General features: G+C 56.0%; 1 protein-coding gene across 5 annotated transcripts in view; it reads right to left on the bottom strand.

Moving 5' to 3' along the window:
* Positions 1–22457, bottom strand: part of bahcc1b (BAH domain and coiled-coil containing 1b) — an 86180-nt gene that overhangs the window by 21414 nt on the left and 42309 nt on the right. For all 5 annotated transcript variants that reach the window (XM_072703929.1, XM_023820569.2, XM_023820566.2 and 2 more), the window contains 9 exons: positions 19450–19632; positions 11189–11314; positions 8452–10434; positions 8016–8130; positions 7715–7923; positions 7325–7471; positions 5499–5695; positions 3482–3788; positions 1225–2052 (listed from right to left, as the gene is read on the bottom strand). In XM_072703929.1, coding sequence (XP_072560030.1) covers positions 1225–2052; positions 3482–3788; positions 5499–5695; positions 7325–7471; positions 7715–7923; positions 8016–8130; positions 8452–10434; positions 11189–11314; positions 19450–19632 — 4095 coding nt within the window. The remainder of the gene's footprint in view (positions 1–1224; positions 2053–3481; positions 3789–5498; positions 5696–7324; positions 7472–7714; positions 7924–8015; positions 8131–8451; positions 10435–11188; positions 11315–19449; positions 19633–22457) is intronic.

Here is a 22457-nt window from a genome sequence, read left to right as displayed (position 1 = left end):
ACCAACGGCTAGATCAAACTAACGGCTGGATCACACCAATGACTAGATCACACTAACGGCTGGATCACACCAATGACTAGATCACACCAATGGCTGGATCACACCAATGACTAGATCACACCAATGGCTGGATCATACCAATGACTAGATCACACCAACGACTGGATCATACCTCACTGCATTACGCATCTGCAGCTGGTGGTCATAGTTGCAGACAGCTGGATGCCTTAACCAGACACATATCAGCCCCCGACACAAAAGCACAGCAGTGTTTAGTCACAAACACACATCCTTCACTGCACCCTCAAAGCTGATGTTTTAAGTACCATGAAGATAGACCCTGCTGATGTTATGTGAAAGGGACTTAACCTGATGTACTCCTGTGAAATAAATAGGTGAGGACAGACACTCAGAAAGGCTGCAGTGTCTGCATGGGTCAAACCCCGAGTCCTGTTTCGGCGGGATGTTAAGCGGCACTGAGTCACAGCGTGAGCCTCGCGCTGCTGCTCCTTAAGCTGGTACTCTTACTTGTTTACTTTTATTTTTTTCTTTCCTTAACAACAAGGCGTCTCATCTTCCTGAAAGGCACCGGCACAGACGCCTACGGGGGCCTGAGGGACAGAAACGCCCCACCCCACAGAAACAGGGAGAAAGAGACACACCTTCAGCAGACTTTGAAGACAATGGGGCCTAATTACAGAGTTCGAACTACGTCTGAAATCACACTGACTTTCCAGCTCTGGTCCTTGGTGAGAAATGCCTGATGTGTTTTAAGTGACTTACTTATCGACTTATTTTTGGTATTCAGGATGTGAAAGATTATACGCTGGAGTCTTTATGGAAGCCGACTGCAAAGTGTGGGGGAGTCCGCACCCCAGGCTCTGGAAAGTTCTGGAATATGCAGCGTGGGTGTGAGATGAAGTTCTCTGTGTTTGTCAGATGGTGGCCAGAGAGCATTAGGGTGCGTGTGTGTGTGTGTGTGTGTGTGTGTGTGTGTGTATATATGACTGTGTGTGTATAAGCAAGGTTGCCTATGGGGGCGGGGCCAAAGCTGATTGGCCCTCAGAGTGCCCCTTCCTGATTCAAAACATGTCATTGGCTAATGATAAGGTGCCCTCTGTATGACTTATGGCCCCTCTTATGCCCCTCACTGTTAAAAATCCAAGAATCCCCCCCGTGTATAAGTTTATAATGTACATAAGCAGACTGGGGGGGGGGGCTCACCCTGCTGATGCTGCTGCTCCAGGCCGGCCAGCTCGCTCAGTAGTTCCATGCCGCGGTGGGGAGCCCAAGCCAAGAGCCCATGGGGCTGCGGGGGGGCGGTTAGGGTTGGGGTAGGGTCACCGCAGAGGGCGGCGGCGATCAGCAGCTCCAGCCTCCAGATGCAGCGGGCAACGGCGTGAGAGGGTGTGGGGCAGGAGGCCGCGCTGGGGGCGGGGCTCGCCGGGGGGGTCCCCGATGACCCCCTCATACCCTCCCCGGAGGTCACCAGCTCCTCTTCCCTCGCTGAGCCAGGGGAGAAGGTATCGGTGGAAATGTCCACAGTCGGATGCTGGTCCCAGAGGCCTTCCTCATGCTCCTGGATCTCCTCCACCTGCGCCTCCACCTGCGTCTCCACCTGCGCCTGCGCCTGCGCCTGCGCCTCCTCCACCTGACATTCATCCTCAGAGGCTCCCACCATGTCCGGTTCCTCTTGGCAAGCATCTGTTGCCAGGGACTCCTTCCCTGCAGGACAGGCCAGAAGACTGGGCCCGGTGGGCGGGACTTCAGCCACAGGGCAGACAAACAGCTCCCCCTGCAGGTCGTCCCTCGTCCTCCGCCCTTCCACACCCCCACGGGGACCTTCTTCCTCCTCAGCAGTCCTATCGGGGTGCTCCTCTCTGTCATTGTCGAGGTCCTGCCCTGCCCGGGCAAACGGGAGGGATTGTGGTCCCGGCTCCGTCGGCTCAACCTGCACCGCCTCCAGGTCGGCGGGCTCAGCCAATCGGACGTCCTGGGGGGAGGGGCCACCCCGGTAGCCCATGGCCGGATATGTGTAGCCAGGCGGTAAGTCTAGGAACAGGACACGGGAAAAAAGAACATCAGCCCCCTCCCAGGCACCTGAACTCTTCATGCAGTGGGGGGGGGGGGTTTCTGGAAGCTCACTGTGTTGTCAGGAACAAGCTGAAGGACATATTTAACCGTTTAATCATGCGCGTCACTGGTATTAATGAAAAGCATCACAACTATTTAGAGGTAAATAGAAAATTGATTTTTTTTTCTAAAATCTATGAGAATGAATTAATCAACAATTAACACTGAACACTGAGCAGAGAGGGGTTTTAAGGATCTGGGTACATTCTGCAGGATGCCACTTACTATGCACTTTGGCTCTGTGTGTGTGCGTGTGCGTGTGCGTGTGCGTGTGTTTACTGAAGCTGAGCTGGACATTGATGACACTATGCTGTGTATGTGTGATTGCAGGCACCATGTCACCACCAAAGCCGTGTTATTGATGGTATTCATGCGCCCCACCCTCAGTCAAACAACACTGCCAGATGAATGCGTATCCTTCCGCTCGTGTAGTGGCAGTGTTAAACCCACACACACATACACCAAACAGAACTACATGCGCCACACCATCCCAGTCTTTTCATTACTGCCTTTCTCTCGCTCTGAATCAAAGACAGACTTTCCCTTTCTTATCTTCCTCACTTCCCCGTGTCCCTGGCTTACCCCCCCCCCGCTGGTCTAACCTTGAGAGCAGCACAGAAATATCTCAGCCACTCTTTTTCTCCAGTTTTTAATTTCCCTGTAGGGTGGGTAGGCAGGCCCAGTGTAATGAGGGGCGGAGTCTGGGTGGGTAAGTGGGCAGGGCCTAGGCAGGCAAGTGGGCGGGGCATTGGACTTCCAATGGCGCCACCAAAGGTGTGATTTGAAGGGAAACAGCTCCTTTTTAATGGTGTCACAGCGTAGGCTGGATGCGAGAGGCCTCTTCTCTCCCTGCCAGCTTTCACAAATGTGCCTGATTAGAAATGTGGCTGATGTGTTTTGGTTGGGCGGGCGGGGTGTTTGAGTCGTTACGGAGGTGACAGACTTGGAAAGCCAGGCTAGCTGTCACTGAGGTCACTTACACAGTAAAAAGAGCAAGATGCACAACTCACATGAGCCCTAGGGAGACTATGCTAACATCCACATACCACCAACAGCAACTCTCACGAGCCCTAGGGAGGCTACGCTAACATGCAAGTGCAATAGCTACTGACAGGAGACCTAGGGAGGCTACGCTAGCACACACACAACCAACAGCAACTCACACAGGCCTTAGGGAGGCTACGCTAGCACACACACAACTAACAGCAACTCACACAAGCCCTAGTTAGGCTACGCTAGCACACACACAACCAACAGCAACTCACACATGCTACAGCTATTGACACAAGCCTTAGGGAGACTACGCTAAAGCACTCAGTCTGTGTCTGCTTGTGTGTGGTTCACTCACCAGGTTCCAGGGATTCTGGGTAGTCTTGGGGGGGCTGCCCTTTGCCACGCTTGTCCTGGGATTCCACTCCCTTCGACAGGTGAGATGGGGTGGGGCTGAGGGCAGGAGAGCGGGGGGTGGCGGCCGCTGCTTTGCCGTGGGGGTGCAGGGAGGGCGAGGCACAGCACGGGGAGAGGCGGGAGGCACAGGAGCCGGGGGAGGGGGCACTCTTGCTGGAAGGGGTGAGGGAGAAGGGCTTGGTGGGTTTGGGGGTCCTGGGCTCTGACAGCAGGTCGTCCACCTCCACATGAGGGTCCCCCATCTTCCTCTGTGTATCATAGGGAACCAAAAGTTAGAGATGAGAAAACGTTCCATACAAAGGCCTCCTGGGGAATGCCCTGGGGCTCAGGGCCCCCTCCCAGGCTGCTGTTGGTGCTCTAGGACCGGTGCTCTGTCTTAATGGGCCTTCCGGAACATCAGCATTCCCCGGAGAAGACGCGTGCATAAGCCCAAAGGATCAGCATACATCTTCCTAACGACTCACTGCTGTCTGGCAGTCAGCCCCTCCCACCAGAAAAACCACAGCTGCAATGTGTGTCTTATTTGTTTATGCTTTCTCTCTCGGTTATGCCGCATGGAGACCGGTGGGCTGGAGGGGGCGCCAGTGAGGCCGCCAGCTGATGTGCACCTTGGGCTACTCGCATGCCAACAGCCTCGTTCCACGGGAGAAGAGCCATTAAGATGTACGGGGAACCGCTACTGGGCCATAACTGCCAGTCCACAGTTAAATTCAATTCATTTTTATATAGCGCCTTTCACGACAGAGTCGGCCCAAAGCGCTGTACATGGGTGTGTTGTGATACAATCCAGCATCATTTCTACAGAATAACAAAAACAGGGAAAAGAGAAAAAAAAAAAGAAAGGAAGATGATGATGTGTGTCTGGGGGCAGCAGCAGAGACGGCTGGGAAGGTGCATGTGTGTGTGTCTGCGTGTGTGTTTGTGTGCATGTCTGTGTGTCTGTGTGTGTGTGTGTGTGTGCATGTCTGTGTCTGTGTGTGTGTGTGTGTGTGCATGTTTGTGTGTGTGTGTGTGTCTGTGTGTGTGTCTGTGTGTGTTTGTGTGCATGTCTGTGTCTCTGTGTATGTCTGTGTGTGTGTGTGTGTGCATGTCTGTGTCTCTGTGTGTGTGTGTGTGTGTGTGTGCATGTCTGTGTGTGTGTCTGTGTGTGTGTTTGTGTGCATGTCTGTGTCTCTGTGTATGTCTGTGTGTGTGTGTGTGTGCATGTCTGTGTCTCTGTGTGTGTCTGTGTGTGTGTGTGTGCATGTCTGTGTCTCTGTGTGTGTGTGTGTGTGTGTGTGTGTGTGTGTGTGCATGTCTGTGTCTCTGTGTGTGTCTGTGTGTGTGTGTGTGCATGTCGGTGTGTGTGTGTGTGCATGTCTGTGTCTCTGTGTGTGTGTGTGTGTGTGTGTGTGTGTGTGTGTCTGTGTGTGTGTGTGTGTGTGTCTGTGTGTGTGTGTGTGTGTGTGTGTGTCTGTGTGTGTGTGTGTGTGTGTGTGTGTGTGTGTCTGTGTGTGTGTGTGTGTGTGTGTGTGTGTGTGTGTGTGCATGTCTGTGTCTGTGTGTGTGTGTGTGTGTGTGTGTGTCTGTGTGTGTGTGTGTGTGTGTGTGTGTGTGTCTGTGTGTGTGTGTGTGTGTGTGTGTGTGTGTGTGCATGTCTGTGTGTGTGTGTGTGTGTGTGTGTGTGTGTCTGTGTGTGTGTGTGTGTGTGTGTGTGTGTGTGTGTGTGTGTGTGTGCATGTCTGTGTCTGTGTGTGTGTGTGTGTGTGTGTGTGTGTGTCTGTGTGTGTGTGTGTGTGTGTGTGTGTGTGCATGTCTGTGTCTGTGTGTGTGTCTGTGTGTGTGTGTGTGTGTGTGTGTGTGTCTCTGTGTGTGTGTGTGTGTGTGTGTGTGTGTGTGTGTGTCTCTGTGTGTGTGTGTGTGTGTGTGTGTGTGTGTGTGTGTGTGTGTGTGTGTGTGTGTGTGCATCTGCGTGGCACCTGGCTGTGGCCGCTCCGGTGCTGCAGCTCTGTGACCTGCGTCGTCCGGTGCTGCTGCTGCTGTTGCTGCTGCAGAGCGTACAGCTCCTGTTGCCGTAGAAACTGGGAGCGAGAGTACACAGCAGGGTGCTGCATGTGAGAGGCGGGGACCCGGGGCCCGTAAACAGGGGGCCACAGACTGGGCTGGTCCATCACATCTGTGGGGGGAGAGATAGAGGGTGAGAGGAGGGAAGGTGTTCACACACACAAACGCGCACATGGCAGACAGATACGCTCACACATTCCTGAGCCCACACCCTGTCACACGATTCCAGAATCTTCCTGCGCCCATAATCCCACACGTCTCCATGAAGGTACCAGAGTCACCCTGAAATCAGCCTGATACTAATTCACCCTGCCCCCCCCCCAACCTCAGGCGGGACATGGATCAGCTTTTTACCCACTTCAGCACCTTCCCCTGCCCTTGCCCCAAATTCCCGACTCTTTAGAAGGGAGTTAAAAACCTGTCCCTCGTCCTGCACGACCCCCCCCCCCACCCCCCCCCCCGCTAGCCAGAGTGGAACTGCTTTCACTCCACCCTGGTGAATCGCAGTCAAGAGACCAATCTCAGCCCCCCTCCCCCCCGAAAGCAGATGCCCAGTACTGGAGACCTACTCAATATCACAGTCGGCTAAGGTTTGGGGGGGGGGTTAATGATAATGTTACACTTTCAGCTATTTACACTAAGGGAGTGTAACAAAGAGACCTTTACCCACGAGACCCAGGGCCCTTTACCCCTATGACTTGGGGCCCTTTACCCCTATGACTTGGGGCCTTTTACCCCTGAGACCCAGGGCCCTTTACCCCAATGACTTGGGGCCCTTTACCCCTATGACTTGGGGCCTTTTACCCCCGAGACCCAGGGCCCTTTACCCCAATGACTTGAGGCCCTTTACGCCTGAGACCCAGGGCCCTTTATACCGATGACTTGGGGCCCTTTACCCCAGCGACCAGGGGCTCTTTACCCCAATGACTTGGGGCCCTTTACCCCTGAGACCCAGGGCCCTTTACCCCGATGACTTGGGGCCCTTTACCCCAGCGACCAGGGGCCCTTTACCCCACCCGGGGCCCTTTTTTCACCAATGACCCGGGGGCCCTTAACCCCCATGACACGGGGCCCTTTACCCCAGCCCTGCTAATGTTTCACCAGGGGATGTGGCCCTCTCCACCCTAACCCTACCCACAGGAAACCAGGGGGCTAATTAAATTTCACAGCTCGTTTGCCAATCTCTGACTGGGGGAGGGGCAGGGGGTTTGACAAGGCCTGCGCCAGCTGCACAGTCGGCTCCCAGTGAGCATGCAGTTCCGTGGGTGCCACACTCCCCTGGCTACAGGCTCCAAATCAGATTAATTCAGCTGTAAGTGGTTCTGTGTACTACTGATGGCCGATCATAGAGCACAGGGGGCAGAGCTCTTCTCAGTAGGCCAATGAAGGAGAATTCTTGGAATCTCACTCTGCCCAATCATAAGTTGCTTTCTAGCTTAGAGACACACTGTGGTCACACAAGACCTTTGTCACACACCCACTTTGTTTAATACAATATTATGGTGACAAGAAAAGGTGACGAAGGTGGCGTGGGTTTGTTAGCCGCTGCTAGAACTTTCCCCAGGACAAGTCACATAAAAATTGATACTGTTGACCAAACCGAATGACGAGCGATTGTTATTGTTTCCCAGTGGCTCGCTACAGCCGCATGTATCCGGCTGTTTTTTCTCATTCGTTATTTGCTGCAGTAGCTTCCCGTAAGCTTGCTTGGCCGCGTCCGGGGCACGGCGCTGGGTCGTACCCAAGTGGTGCGTGGCGGGCTCCCCGGGCAGCACCACCAGTTGCGTGGGGGGATCCTGGGGAAGGGGGAGAACTGGCTGGAGGGGGCTGGGCATGGCCGCCGAGAAGCCCGGGGGCAGGTTCTGGTGCAGGGCCGCGTGGCTGATCCCTGGGGGGGGGGCAAACATGAGACCGGGTACATGTTAGAAAACCAGGACCTGACAGTGACCAGCAGGGGCATCATCACTGGACCTTAATACAGTGAACATAGTATGGATTTTAAATAGAAAAAAATACATAATTTGCTAAATAAATTTGCTGTCTACTGCAAATAAATGCAAACATGGTTTAGATGCAATTGCAGTATATTTACGGTGGGACATCCAGACTGAAAGGTTATTGCTCTACGCACCATAAGAATGTCCCGTCATCCATAAGGATGGACTTCCCGTCCGTGGCATCCAATGGTGATGAGGAGGGTGGGCGTGTGCAGTAGGGTCGGCCCCTAATTGGCTGGCCTGTAAAGAGGTCCCGCTCGGCACCATGAGGTGGGAGGTGAGGTCGCCATGGCAACTGCTGGAGGGGTGGATCCTGGCAAACTCGACCCGTTCTTTGTTGTCCCTGGAGGGGTGGGTGGGGGGGGGTCACATGCAGCTGAAGTGATGATACAGGTCACTATGGTGATAATGAGGGGAGGGGGGCGAGCAGCTCACCTGAGGAGCACCCCCCGCTCACGGTCCAGGCTGGCCAGGCCCAGCGGCTCCTCACACATCCGCTTCCGCTCCTCTTCTGCATCCCGGTCCAGCGGGAACACCGGTCTCGGCAGGCCTGGGGACAACGGCAGCGGCAGCTCAGGGTCAGGCCTCCGCACCTGACAGCAGGCCGGGTGTGGGGGGCGGGGGGGATCCCAATGCCGTCCCACAGCATTCCTGCATATTTATCCATCTTGCCACCTACCAGGGTATCTTCCTGTCCTCTCCTGACTGTTTATAAAAAACAACCCCCGCCCCCCACCCCCCCCTCAGCACTGGAGCCTAACAGGGCCAGGCTGTTTACAGTTCAACATCAAGGTCCTCTAGTGGCTAGAGGCCGGAAAGCCACTTGACCCCCCACCGCATGCACCCGCCCTGGCAGACGCACGGGAGTTACCTTTCATCCCGGGCATCACCCTGCCCTGACGAGCATTTCCCGGATGACCATCCAAGGGCTGGCAGGATGGCGGCTCTCTCTGCCTCGCCACAGCAACCGCGATGCCCACCGGCGGCTGCCGCACCTCCCCTTCCCCGGTGGTGGGCGGGGCTTCCCCAGGCTCCCGGCCAGTTCTGATCCCGCCCCCGCCGCCGCAGTCAGTCCGGTCGCTGTCAGCAGGTGGACCCTTCCTGGGTGGCAGCATCTGCTTTGCCTCCTGCAGGACGCAGCTGGCCCCACCCCCACTGCTCCGGGCCCCGCCCCCGCTGAAACGGGCCCCGCCCTCAGCCACACACCCCGGGGCAGACTGGAGGCAGCCGAGGCCACCAAAGGGGCTCTTGTGCGCCAGCAGGAGGGGCTGCTGCTGGCTGCTGTATTGCAACAGACTCTTCATGGCACTGTCCTCCCCCTCCGGCCCCTGCGTCTCTGGGGGGGCCATCCCCAGATGCTGCTCCGCCTGCCGCAGCGCCCCCCTGCCGAAGGGGTCCCTGTAGCCCTTCCGCTGTTCCTCCTCCGCCGGGATGCAGAGGGAGCGCACAGGCCACGCCGGCAGCGGCGGCAGAGGGGGAGGCGGCTGTGCTCCATAAGCGAAGGACGCCATGTCCGGCTTCCGCTTGGCTTCCGGCCCGTCCGGACCCAGGTCGGGTCGGGCGTGCTGCTGATGCCGGATGCGCGCCACCTTCTGGCTATCCCGAGACGTGCACCCGGCCCCCCCGCTGCCCTTTCCTTCCTGGGGCCGGGTGGGTTGGGTGGAGCTTGAATGGGAGCAGTCACGGTAGGGGGGGGTGCCGATGTAGGGCCCGCTCTTGCTTGAGGGGCCGCCCTTGGCCCCCTGGGGGAGGGAGGGCCGGAAGACGTCCACGTCAGCGCCATTGACGCAGTCCCCGCCTCGGCCGCGGCCTGGGAGCTGGGCCTGCTGCAGGATGTGATGGTGCTGGTTCTGCAGCCAATCCGGTGCCTTGTCTGCCTTCTCGTACGTATGCTGTTGCTGCTGTTGTTTCCTCTGACAGCTACTCAGTGCCCCACCCCCAGTACTGGCCCCACCCTTCTCTGCCACCTTGTCTTTGGCGCCTACGCTGCCGCCGCCTACCCCCCGGCACCCGGGGTTCCCAAGCTGGAACGGCCCCCCGCCCTTGTCGCCCAGGTGCCCCACAGATGGCACAAAGGTGGGGCCCGTCACCTTGAGCTCGTGGCCACCGTCGCCGGCGTGTCCCTTGTTGTGTACGTGTGGGGCAGGCAGGGGTGGGCAGTAGAACTCCTGGTGGTGGTGATGGTGGTGGTGAGGGTGATGCGGATGGTGGGGGTGACTGGGATGCAGCGGCAGGCAGTGGAAGCCTCCTGTGTTGCCCCCCCCAGCCAGAGGGGGCGCCATGGAGTAGGGCATGGCGTGGTGCAGCACCTGACCCCTTTCCAGGCAGTCGGGCAGCTCCCTCCTCTCCCCGGTGGCCCCCTGCCGACCTTGGGCCCCCCCACAGCTGGACAGGGGGCCCGTGGCACAGGCCCCCACATCCCCGTTGTGCATCTTGGCGCCCAGCAGGCAGGCGCTGAGCTGCTTGGCCCTGGGGAGGCCATCCTCCTTATGCCGGCTGCTGTCCTCCTCTAGGGACGTGGGGTGCTGGAGGTGCGGTGGGTGGGGGTGGTGCTGCGGGTGGTGCTGGAGGGGCGGCTGCGCGGGCAGCTGCAGGCCTTGTGACAGCCTGTCCTTCGCCTCCTGCTTACCGCCTGACCGGTCCCTGTCCTTCGTGCTCAGCAGGCCCCCACGCTCTGCTGGCACCCCCTCCTTCAAGCTCTTCTGGGGGCCGCCCCCACCCCCACCCCCCGGGTCCCGCTCCCTGCTGCAGGAGCCCAAGGGGTGTCCCGGCGCGGTCCGCGAGATGGGCGGGAAGCTATGATTGGCCGAGAGGAGGGGCGGCTGGGACGGGAGGCTTCGGAGATAGAAGTTATCTGGATGGAGGAGGGGGGGGGGGGGGGGGTGTTCAGTGTCAAAGGCCTTGGAGTCAGGAGGCGCCACAAAGCCACAGTCACCGGGGGCGAGAGGCTCCCCACCCATCTGTGAGTCCCTCACTTCAGGTTATTGTGTATTTCTAGGATTCTATGATTTTTTTTTAAGATGGAGGGGCACATAAGTGGGGCCATAATTCACACAGAGGGGCTGACCTTATCATTAGCCAATGATGTGTTTTTAATCGGTGAGTGACAGGGGACGGTCCAATCAGCTTTCAGCCTGGCCCAGTGCCCCTGTGGCCCCGCCTCCATATAAAGCCATGAACGTTACCAATACAGATAAGCAGCTTAAGCTCTGAGCTCCACAAATCTGTAAAGAAGCTGATGTTGGTGATGTTACTCATTAAGATCCTGTGAATGTGTGCAGCAGCCATGTCATATAATTCAGGCAAGACTGTAGCGAGGGTCTGAGTGGGGGAGGGGACTGGGGGATTCCCTTATCCTCCACCTCCGGAAGTGCCTGATCGTCCAGATCATCTCCATTACTTTAGAACCTTCGTCTATAGCTTTGGTGCTGCTAATTTTAATTAATTAATGTTAGCGGACAAATCGCGCTAATCTCCGCCTTGCAGAGTTAACTAACTTGGCCTTAGATTGCATGTGTGGCTGACTAACCGAATAAAGCAGCTTTGGAAAAAGACTGAAAGGCGTCACTCATGGTCTCGGACAGCAAGAAAGGGTTAAGTTCTCTCACCTTTCTGAGGGTCATAGAAGCGATGCTGGCCGTACAGAACGCTGCTGTTGCCGTGGGGATCCAAGTGGCTCATGGGAAGGAAGGTAGGAGTCAGGCTCCCAGAGAAGCGGGGGTACCCAGGGGCGGCTGAGACAGACAAAAGAGGGGCAGCTCTGCTGAGGGGGGGTGACGATGGTGAACCTGCCCCCACCACGCCCCCCCCCCCACATCGTCGTTACTTAGCAGACACTTTTAGCCACTTCAGCATGTTTTACACACCAGTACATTTATAAACATGAGTCTTTTCACTGTTTAACGGAAACCACAAGTGGCACCAGGATGGGGAGCAGAGAACAGGGACCAGACAGCTGGAAGACGAGGGACCCCTACCCTCCCTCACGCCCGGGGGGGTCTGTGGGCAGTAAACGGCCTTGCACTCAGCTCTAGTGCCTCTGGACGGCAGTCCGCTCCGGAGAGAAAATGTTCATGTGCTCCGTAAACACTGTTTGACACTGAGGGTCACGAAGCTTACAGGATGCCAGGCCTGTACAGAGACATGTGACTGAGCGCGTGTGTCTGTGCGTGAGGGTGTGCAGCGCCACGGTAACCAACAGCCCATAAGCTGCGTATGCAGCCTTCCGATTGCAGACATGCACACACACCCCAATAGCCCACATCAAAGCCGCACCCCCAGCTCGTACCCCTCCACTCCACCGGACTGTAACCCCTCCAATGGGGGTATCCTTACAGAACACCAGTTGTGATGGTGGGGGTTGGGGGGGCATTTTAATATATGGTGGAGAGAATGGAATTACACCACAATCACCATTAGGGTGAGTTAAGTGAAACAGCCTAGGAGAAGTGTGGGGGAGGAAGGAGAGTGATAGGGTGAGAGAGAGTGATGTGGAGTGGTCCTGCTCAGGTGACCACAGCACACCGCTGCTGTCACCAAGTCCTCGCACCCACACTGAGCCCCCTCCTCCCGCCCACATGGCCACATGTCCCTCTCCCAGTTGGATGTGCAAAAACCAGAAAGATCTCCCTTCCTCAACTATTGTGCTTCGATTCTAAGAAGCGGAAGGTTCTGGAAGAACTTCAGAACAGGACTGCGGCTCTGACAGAAGGATTCTCGCGGCGAGCGAAGGCTTTGCCAAGCGAGCCTCTCCTGCTGTCTCGCACGCCTCGCCGATTTCTGGGCCTGCCGCTTTTTGCCAGGCACGCCGCGTTACGGCAGAGATTATCCTCTTTTCCCCGGCGGCTTAGAAAACGGCTCGACTCAGCAGCGGAGATGCGGCCGTGGCTGGACACGCCTGCTGCGCGGTCCTTGCGTCCCTGGAAGCGGCACTGCGAGGGCTAATCCCTTTTCACGGCACAGGCTGCCCGGCCTGGATAACGTCCAAGTGCCATGACCCCCCCCCCTCCCCCCGTGACGTGATGTCGCTGCCCCCGCCAGACACTCTGCTGCAGGTGGCTCACACTGGGACAGCGAATCAACACGCTGCGGCGAGTGTGTACTGGCATACTGCATCCATGCCCATCTCGGGCCCCCAGGTGTTTAACTACTATGCCCCCCCAGGTAAAACACATCCCTGCTCCCCACCAACGAAAACTTTTGCTCAGATATTCAGTCAAAAGTGAGCACAGAAACAGTACAGCAACCAAGGCCCAATGGGTCAGATTACATCATTAAATTATTATATGACCCCCCCTCCCCACACACACGCACTGTCCAAGATCACTAGATGATGAAGCCGCTCTGAACTGGTGATTCTTGGGGGCGGTGGGGCAAGGGCTTATATAATCAGTTATTTCTACATCAGCCTCACCCCTCTAACCCAATCCTGGCCAGCAGGTGGCGCAGCGGTTTGCAGTCTGAGCTTAGGGATAAATGGTTACTGGTTCAAATCCCCAAAGTCTTTCAGTGACCTCTCCCCCTCCGAAACTGACTGTAAACTCTACTCTTTCCATCAGTATAAATATGAAATAGTGTAAGAAATGTCAGTTGGGGGGAGACTGGCAGGGTGGGGGCCTCATCCACATTTGCTCACCTGCTTCCCTGGAATAATGATCAGGTACAAGGCAGGAGTCACCTGAGATATATACAGACAGACCTGAGCACCCCCCCCCCCCATCCACATGGCGTTGGAGGGGCTCTGTAGGTAATTACCTGTGTGTATGTTAGGCGCATGACAGGTGCATGATGGGTATGAATGGGGGGGGGCATACCCCATGAAGGGCTTCACAAGACTGACAACCATGGACGGAGCCAGGCTGGGAGGGAAGGCCTGAGAGCTGCAAGTGGGGGTGGACTCATGTATTTTAACTTATTTTTATTGCCCCCCCCCCCCCCCCCCGCTAACGACAGGGAACCAGATCGGTGAAGCGGTGGGAGGGAAAAACGTGGTTAATGAAGCTTTCTGCTCTGCTTTCGGCTCTCTGCCCCCCCCCACACTCATTTTTCCTTCTCCCCATCTCTCTCTCCATTTCTTTCATTCCACCCGACCCCCGCCTTCAGCGATTCATGACTTTCTTAAACTGACTCCCACTAGCCCCCCCTACTCCAACGGCTCCCATGAGAGCACTGAGCAGTTAGACATTACAGCAACCTTATATTCACCTGTCAACCCAACCCCCCCACCCCCAACAGCCACATACGCGCAGGTTTAGAAGGCACAGCTTACGACGAACAAGGATCTTAATAAATTTATTGCCCCCCTCCCCCCCCCAGGGCACAATTACTACCCTGTAAAAGCAGCCGCTGAGTTCTATGACACTAAGCTTTGCTCCGACCCCCACGTCTCCTTTTGAGGTGGCGGCCCGGGACCGCGGTCAGGCTCGGCGCCGTGGTTACAGAACCTCCTCAGGCCCCACAGCGGCTGCCGCTCCACTGACCTGACCAACGGATTCCTTTGTTCTCCTCTTAGTGCACTTTTGCTAACCCCTGACACTACGAGGGGGGGGGGGGGGCAGGCAACTGCAGGCGCAGGCGGGGATGGGGGGGGGCACCCGCATCACCGAGCAGAGAGGACAGCCGCACGAGCGAAACAGCCGCATGAAAAAATAAACTCTTCCTCTGTTTTCTTTTAGTTCCGCAGAGAGGGAAGGCTTTTAATCTTTCGCTGAGAATGCCCTCCCGAGTCTTTTTCTGAATATAAAAACAAACAGAAAAGGTTCCATGGCGACCGGCGTGTTATGTGCAGAATCTGAAGTCTGTGTGTGATGCCCTGCAGTCCTGTGACCTCACCGCCACACAATCCTGACCACTTCAGACACATTCTCGCATGCCGCATTGCTCTGTCAAACTGCTCTACACTCCATACACTCTCCACAGTAAATACAGCTCTGTTCTGCCCTACACTAAACTGTCCAGAGTAAATAGAGCTATACTTTGCACTACACTATACTGTGCAGAGTAAATACAGCTATACTCTGCTCTGCAATATACTATGCTGAGTAAATACAGCTATACTCTGTTTTACACTATACTGTGCAGAGAAAATACAGCTATACCCTGCTCTACACTATACTGCGCCGAATAAATACAGCTATACTCTGCTCTTCACTATACTATGCAGAGAAAATAAAGACAGCCATACTTAGCTCTACACTATATTGTGCACTCCTCAGCCCTACAGTACACACTGCTATACATATTGTCTACACTTTACTGTAAACTCTGCACTGGTTCATACTCCTCACCACTGTTCTGCACAACCTTAGGTTTCCCTAGGGAAGGAGGGCCCATTATAGAAGGCCTCCAGTGATTGGTGAGGAGGCCATGCCAGAGAAACAGGGGGCATACAAGCCTGTCACTCACATTCACTGCATCCGAAAGGGGAACAGAATGAGGCAGCCTATAAGAGGAAGGGGAATGGAGAGGGGTGGGGGGCAGAGTGTCAGGACTGCTAATTGAGAGGGAGGGCTGAAAAGAGACACAGCAGATCCATGGAAGGGGGGGGGCGTCAAACAGGCAGTCCCCATAGGGTAAGACAGCCGTCTGTGCAGGAAGGAGGGAGTGGGGGGTGCTGAGGGGACAGTGAGAACACAGGTGAGGAACAGCAGATGGGTGACGGGTGGGAGGTGGGTGGGAAATAAGCTGGAAGAGTGGGGGGGGGCGTAGGGGAGAAGTACAGGTAGAGAGGCAGGGGGAGCAGAGGGAGGGGGACGAGCGTCACTCGCAGGCCTGGCCGACATCCAGGGCGCCGTGCTGGAGGGAGGCCAGCTGGCACGCGGCTCGGGGGGGTGGGGGGCTTCCCAGCCCCATAGTGGGCCACGTTTCAGCTGGTCGTGTGCCTGAACGGACGCACTTTTACATTAGTGTGATATATGTGAATGGCGATGATGTAGGCAGCCCCCCCTAACCACACACACCGAGAGCATCAGAGGTGAGCAGGGGGAGGAGCAAGATTGTGAGGCCTAGCAGCCCTCCAGAAAGGGGGCAGAGGGAGAGAGCGGAGCATAGGGAGGGAGCACAACATGGTGAAGGACTGGAGAAGAGGGAGGGAGCAGCGCACGGGGAGAGAGCGGAGAACAGGGAGGGAGCAGCGCACGGGGAGCGAGCGGAGAACAGGGAGGGAGCAGCGCACAGGGAGCGAGCGGAGAACAGGGAGGAAGCAGCGCACAGGGAGAGAGCGGAGAACAGGGAGGGAGCAGCGCACAGGGAGCGAGCGGAGAACAGGGAGGGAGCAGCGCACGGGGAGAGAGCGGAGAACAGGGAGGGAGCAGCGCACGGGGAGCGAGCGGAGAACAGGGAGGGAGCAGCGCACGGGGAGCGAGCGGAGAACAGGGAGGGAGCAGCGCACGGGGAGCGAGCGGAGAACAGGGAGGGAGCAGCGCACGGGGAGGGAGCAGCGCACGGGGAGTGAGCGGAGAAGAGGAGGCAGTGGAGAAGAGGGAGGGAGTGGAGGAAAGAGAGAGAACGGAAGAAATAGAGAGAGCAGAGCACACGGAGGGATCTGTGGATGCTTAAGTCCTCCTCAGTCTCACGCACACACGGGTCATGTATATATTACACTGTGGGGACCAAATGTTCCCACCATGTGATAAAACCCCGTTATTTTGTGGGGACCATTTTTTCACAAAGGAAAACTCAATTTTATAAACCTTTCAGACTACAGTAAAAAAAAAAAAAATGCCAAAAGTCTTGTATTTTGTTTGGTTACTTATGGTTAAGGTTAGGACTGGGTAGGGATAAGAGTTATGCCCATAGAAATGAAGGGAGTGTCCCCATAATAGTGTATGTGTGTGTGTGTGTGTGTTTGTGTGTGTGTGTGCGTGTGTGTGTGTTTGTGTGTGTGTGTGTGTGTGTGTCTGCGCACGTGTGTGTGTGCGTGCGTGTGTTTGTGTGTGTGTGTGTGTGTGTGTGTGTGTGTAGATCTCGCTTCCAGCCACTGCAGATTCCACTCCTGCCAAAAGCGGTACTTTAAATCACCCCCCTAATCGGCAGTGACACGGCTGCTTGGGAAGTCGGAGTCCGAGCCGCTATAAGAGGGGCAGCTCGCTCCCCTGACACATGCTGGGCTTTCCCGCTACCTCAGGACCCCCCCCAGCACTGTGCCCCCTCCCTCCTGTGACACAGAACACCTGGTCTGTCTGTTTAACACAACTAGGATTAGTCCGTTGGGGGGGGGGGGCTGCTGCAGATGCACAGTGCAGTTGACGTGCTGTCAGGGGCGACACTGCGACTGGGGGGGTCATTACTGACCACAGATATAGTATCAAACACACACACACACACACACACACACACACCTGTCCAGAGGAGATAAACCGCTCCCTGCTTCCCTGACCACCAACGGTTATCAGAAGTTTCTGGAACGTTTCCCCACCCTCGCACCCTCGCACCCCCACAGTGCCCCTCACATGCAGACAAAGGCAGAAAAAGCACAAACACTTTTCGTGCTGTCACTGACTTCGCACGACGGCACGCACACATGCATACAGAGTGCCGGCAGATAGTTCCGGAAACACACTCCATTGGGGCTGTGCGGTGGCCGGTCCGGAGGCCACAGGGCCCCTTGGGGGGGGTGGGGCAGGAAGCAGGTCGTTGGCCGTCAGTTTACCCAGCAGTGTCACCCCCCCCCCCCATGACACAGCAGATATTGCCTCAGAGGGACCCTCCCTGCACCCAGATCTGACACCCCCCCCCCCCCCCCAACATGTGCAACTCAGCTGAAATCCCCCCATGTCTATCACGCCTCCACACTCCCAGGTCCATCGCCCAAAACCCCCCCCATCCAGCTCATTTCGCTCAAATGATGCACATGTAGGTCAGAGAGACTCCAGTGCAGTTTAATGAGACATTCAGCATGCAAAGGACAGTCCGGGTGTGGGCAGGCTGGGGGGGGGGGGGGGGGGGCTAATTTTCTCACGGATTGGCTACACCAGACAGCTGAGGCCAGCCACACGGCCAACAAGGTCAACAGAAAGTCGGTGCGGGAATAATTATGGAACAGAAGGGTAGTGGTTCGAGTCCCAGGAGAAGAATTACTGCTGCACTTAATTACAAAATTACGAAAAAAACATGTTTCAATTGGAAAATAAAACAAAAGCCGTTTATGGGACAATGGCAGCTGTGCAAATAAATAAAAAGTAATGAAATTAATGAGCGCTGCTGTTATTACTGCCATTGTTTCATTCCGCATGTCAGAATGGAAATGATACTAATAAACTCCTGGGGCAGGAACAGAGGGGACTGGGGTTTACGGGGGGGGGATCCCTTTCTCTGGATAGCTGCCCCAGAACTGCGGGGTTGGGCCTGGGGGGAGTGAGGCAGCTTACAGCACAAAGAGACAGCGGGAGAGGGAGGGAGGGAGAGAGAGAGGGAAGGAGAGGGAGGGAGAGAGGGAAACAGAAAGGGAGACAGAGGGAGAGAAAGAGGGAGGGAGAGGGAGATGGTGGAGGAGCGGTCCTAAGTCAGCACCAGGGATTCTTTAAAATGAAGAGAAATGATGTGCCCCCCCCCCCCCAGAGCATCTCTGTCCTGGGGATCTCCCTGCCCTCCTTCTCTACCTCCCCCCATCTCATCCTCATGTCCTCATCATGGTTCTGGTCCATCTCAGTGGCTGCTCTTCAGGACACCGTACAGGAAGTGGGGGGACTAAATATGGGCGCCCCTCCCTGGGTCCGCCTACAGCTCTCGTAAACACTTTGCCCACCCCCACCAGCTAAGTGTTCCCCTCCAGTCTGTTGTTGCCTCTTCCTCCCTCACAGATTTGTTTGGTTGCTGAGTTACAGTACAGCTGGGCTTCGGTGGCCAACCCCATCAGCGTGACCTGCCAACAGCCGTTACTGTCCTCACCGTGGTGTGCCGGCCGCTTAACCCATAATGCTCTGCGGCACGCGGGTGCCCACAGACCAGGGCATATTCAGACAGATACATGTGCACGCAAACACACACACTCACACTGACACACACACACTCATACATACTCACACTCTCTCTCTCTCACACACACACACACACTCACTCACACACACACTCTCATACATACTCACTCTCTCTCTCTCACACACACACACACACTCTCATACATTCTCACTCTCTCTCTGTCTCTCACACACACACAATCAGACAGATACATGTGCACGCAAACACACACACTCACACTGACACACACACACTCATACATACTCACACATACTCACACTCTCTCTCTCTCACACACACACACACACTCACTCACAAACACACTCTCATACATACTCACACTCTCTCTCTCACACACACACAATCACACTCACAAACACACTCTCATACATACTCACACTCTCTCTCTCACACACACACAATCACACTCACAAACACACTCTCATACATACTCACACACTCTCTCTCTCTCTCTCACACACACACACACACACACACACACACACAGGCATATGCTATGGCAGCGTCCTGCCTGGTTTGGGGATTACGAGACATACTAATTAAACAGACATTTTGAGCACTCAGCACAAACGAAGAGGGCTGTCAGGGGCCGGGGGGGGGCAGCGATGTTTACAAAAAGTCTCACAGAGACAGTACAATGTCACAATGTCACAATGTCACAATGGCACCGGGCTCCAGCTCACTAGTCGGGCCACATATCAGCAGGCCCAGTTTTTCTGGTGTGTCTCACTGTGTGTGTGTGTGTGAGCGTGTGTGTGTGTGTGTGAGCGTGTGTGTGTGTGTGTGTGTGAGTGTGTGTGCGTGTGTGTGTGTGCGTGTGTGTGTGTGAGTGTGTGTGCGTGTGTGTGTGTGCGTGTGTGTGTGTGTGTGTGTGTGAGCGTGATCACCCTACCTTCATGAGAGTGGGGAAACCAGATCTGGGAGGCGCTGGAGTGGGGTCCCCCACGGAAGGGGGGTGAGGAGGGCGACGACGGGGGTCCCGAGGGATGGGGCGCATGTGAGGGGGGGGAACCCAGGCCCCCGGCCAGGAACGTCCCCATGAAGGAGGCCGAGGAGTTTCCCATCAGCCCGCTGCCTGCGAGAGGAGAGGAGAGAGGAGGGGCTCAAAGACGGAATCTCAGCATTACCCCACATTGGGGGCTGGCAGAAGCTTCTGGAAGCTTCACCCACTTATACAGTCCATGCACACATTTCACAAAACGGGATACAACAGCCAGTGCATGAGCCAACACCTTCATAGCCTGCGTGGGGCGCTGTTCTGCCCTCTCCTCTGACTGCTGTGATTTACCTTTTATTGCCGAACGCGTTTGCTCTGCATGATCGGCAAATTTGTGGCTTCCTCGATACCCTGATACCTCCTCTATCCAGCCCTAACCGCTACCCACCGCTAACCCCAGCATGACTCTTCTGGAACCACTAGAGATACCGCCACCATTAATCTGCAAACAAAAACGAGGCCGTTGAGACCTTTACTACACTGCAACCAGCAGAAAGTCAGGTAACACCTGCTCGCGGCTGGAATGTGTGTGGGCGGGGCTTGGGGTCTGGGGCGGAGGCAGGAGTAGGGGGTCAGGGGGTCATACACATGAGGGAAGTGCACTGAGGGGGCAACTCTACAGCATCTGTTCAGGTCCATTAGGTAATGCAGTGGAGTAGAAGCCACACCCAGGTAAGGAAAAGGGGGGAGTGTTTCTGTGTTTGGGGGGGGTCAGAATCAGACCCTCAGCCTGACCCCCCGGAGCCAGAGACGCACTGTAATTAAGGGATGAAACCAGAGACAGACTTCCCCTCCCAATGGCATTCACCCCCCCCCACCCCCCACGGCCCTCAGCAGCACCTTGAAGCCTGGACATATAATCAGCGGTAACGAGCCGTCCAGAGCACCTGCCCCCCCCCCACCGTCAGTCCCACACCAACCAACTAATCTTCATCCATAATTTACAGTGCTGCTCCTGAGTGTTTGCCCCCGCCCCCCCCCCCCCAACCCCCAGGGTCTCAGAGACACAGAAGAAAGGAACAACATCTCAAGGGGGGGGGAGGGGGGGCAATAAAGAAGAGAACAGGTTTGGGGCTGTTTTATACCAGGTGTAATAAATAAAACACCAACGTGGAGACGACCGCCCCCCCAGCACAAAGTAAGAGACGAGGAAGGAGAGACACACACACCCCCATTACTCAGACAGCCATAACACACTCAGACTCAGTCTGTTACCCATAATAAGTGATTTAAAACCCCATCATGATGAGCTGCTTTCCCCGTTTCCCATTCAGAAAGCAGCTGCTCCACCCTGCAGCCAATGATGACCACATCTATGCCTTAGTGCATTCTGGGAAATGAGCAGGATGACTTAGGCAGGGATTTGGGCCGGTGCTGGGAGCAGAGCTGGAGTCCACATGGGACTCTGCCATTGTACCTGTAACCCCCCCCCCCCCCCCCCACTGCCACTTGGGGGAAAAAACGCAATGAGTAAGTACAGCGGGATGACAGGGAAGGAGGGGAAGCTAAAGCCCCCCGCATCCCCCACCACCACACCCTGCCCGTGCTTCCTCCCCTTGCTTGTTTGCCCTTCGTTGGCGGGTCTCACTGCTGCAGCCCCCCCCCCCCCCAGTGGAACGGGGTAACCGCAGATAATCTGCATCTCAGCCAGCCGGAGCGAACGCTAATCCAATTAGAGAATTAGTGGAGTCCGCTTCCCATCCCACCGCCACCCTAAAATCAGCGTGCAATGGCACGTATTGGCAGCACTGAGAGAGCTGGCATGGGGTGCTGAGTCTGTACCCCCCAGTGGCATTTTACAAACACACAGACACACACACATATACACACACACACACATACACACACACAAGCACAAATGGCCCTTCTGCGGGGTCAAACAGCACTAGATGGCGAATCAACCCTAGAAACGGCCCCCCCCCCCCCCCAATCCCCCATCGGTTTAGAATTAAACACGACATATCAGCCGAGGAGCCAGCCTGGATCTCGCATATCAGACACACGAGATCTGCTGTGTGCCCCAGGAGCGTCGCTTTCCCGGGATGCACAGCCCGCGAAAGAGGACCCAGGCAGGAACTTCAGGAGGGAACGACAGATGGGATCCCCATGGGCCCAGGGAATGTTGAGGGGAGGGGCTTTATCGCTTGGACCATGCCAATCAACCAAGGTGACGGGGGAGTGCAGCCACTCGCTCCTCAGAAACAACTCACCCACGGAAAGAGCCTTTTAATGGAGGGGATAATACACATATTCGCTGTGACAGAAGCTCCATTAGCGCAGCTCCATTAGCCTCGGGTCTGGCTCTGTTCATGGTCCCCATCCCGCCCCCAGTGAGCCTCCTGGGTCACACAGTGGAACAGGCCGGTCTCGCTACAAATGCCAGCGGTTTGGGGGCAACCATGACAACGGCCATCGGGGATGAGTGATTCTGTTTGATGAGCCGAGAATGAGGGAAGGTGATGTAGTATGAGAGAATAAGGGAGAGAGTACGAGTGAGGGAGAGGGTGAAAGGGTTAGGGAGAGTGTGAGAGGGTGAGGGAGAGAGTAAGAGTGAGGGAGATGGTGAAAGGCTAAGGGAGAGAGTGAGAGTGAGGCAGAGTGTAAGAGGGTGAGGGAGAGAGTAAGAGTGAGGGAGATGGTGAAAGGCTAAGGGACAGAGTGAGAGTGAGGCAGAGTGTAAGAGAGTGAGGGAGAGAGTAAGAGTGAGGGAGATGGTGAAAGGCTAAGGGACAGAGTGAGAGTGAGGCAGAGTGTAAGAGGGTGAGGAAAAACGCAGGAAGCAAAAATACAAGTGCGCGCTCCCCCGGCATGCACCCCAGACTGGGGGGCTGAGAATACAGTCACTGCTCATAAACACCCCCCCACTCCACGTGCCACTCTTCCGGAAGAAACATTTTTCCCAT

Source organism: Paramormyrops kingsleyae, chromosome 20 (assembly GCF_048594095.1).
Source record: "Paramormyrops kingsleyae isolate MSU_618 chromosome 20, PKINGS_0.4, whole genome shotgun sequence".
Lineage (NCBI taxonomy): Eukaryota > Metazoa > Chordata > Actinopteri > Osteoglossiformes > Mormyridae > Paramormyrops > Paramormyrops kingsleyae.
The sequence above is the reverse complement of the archived record's forward strand: the minus strand, read 5'-3'. Positions and strand labels throughout refer to the sequence as shown.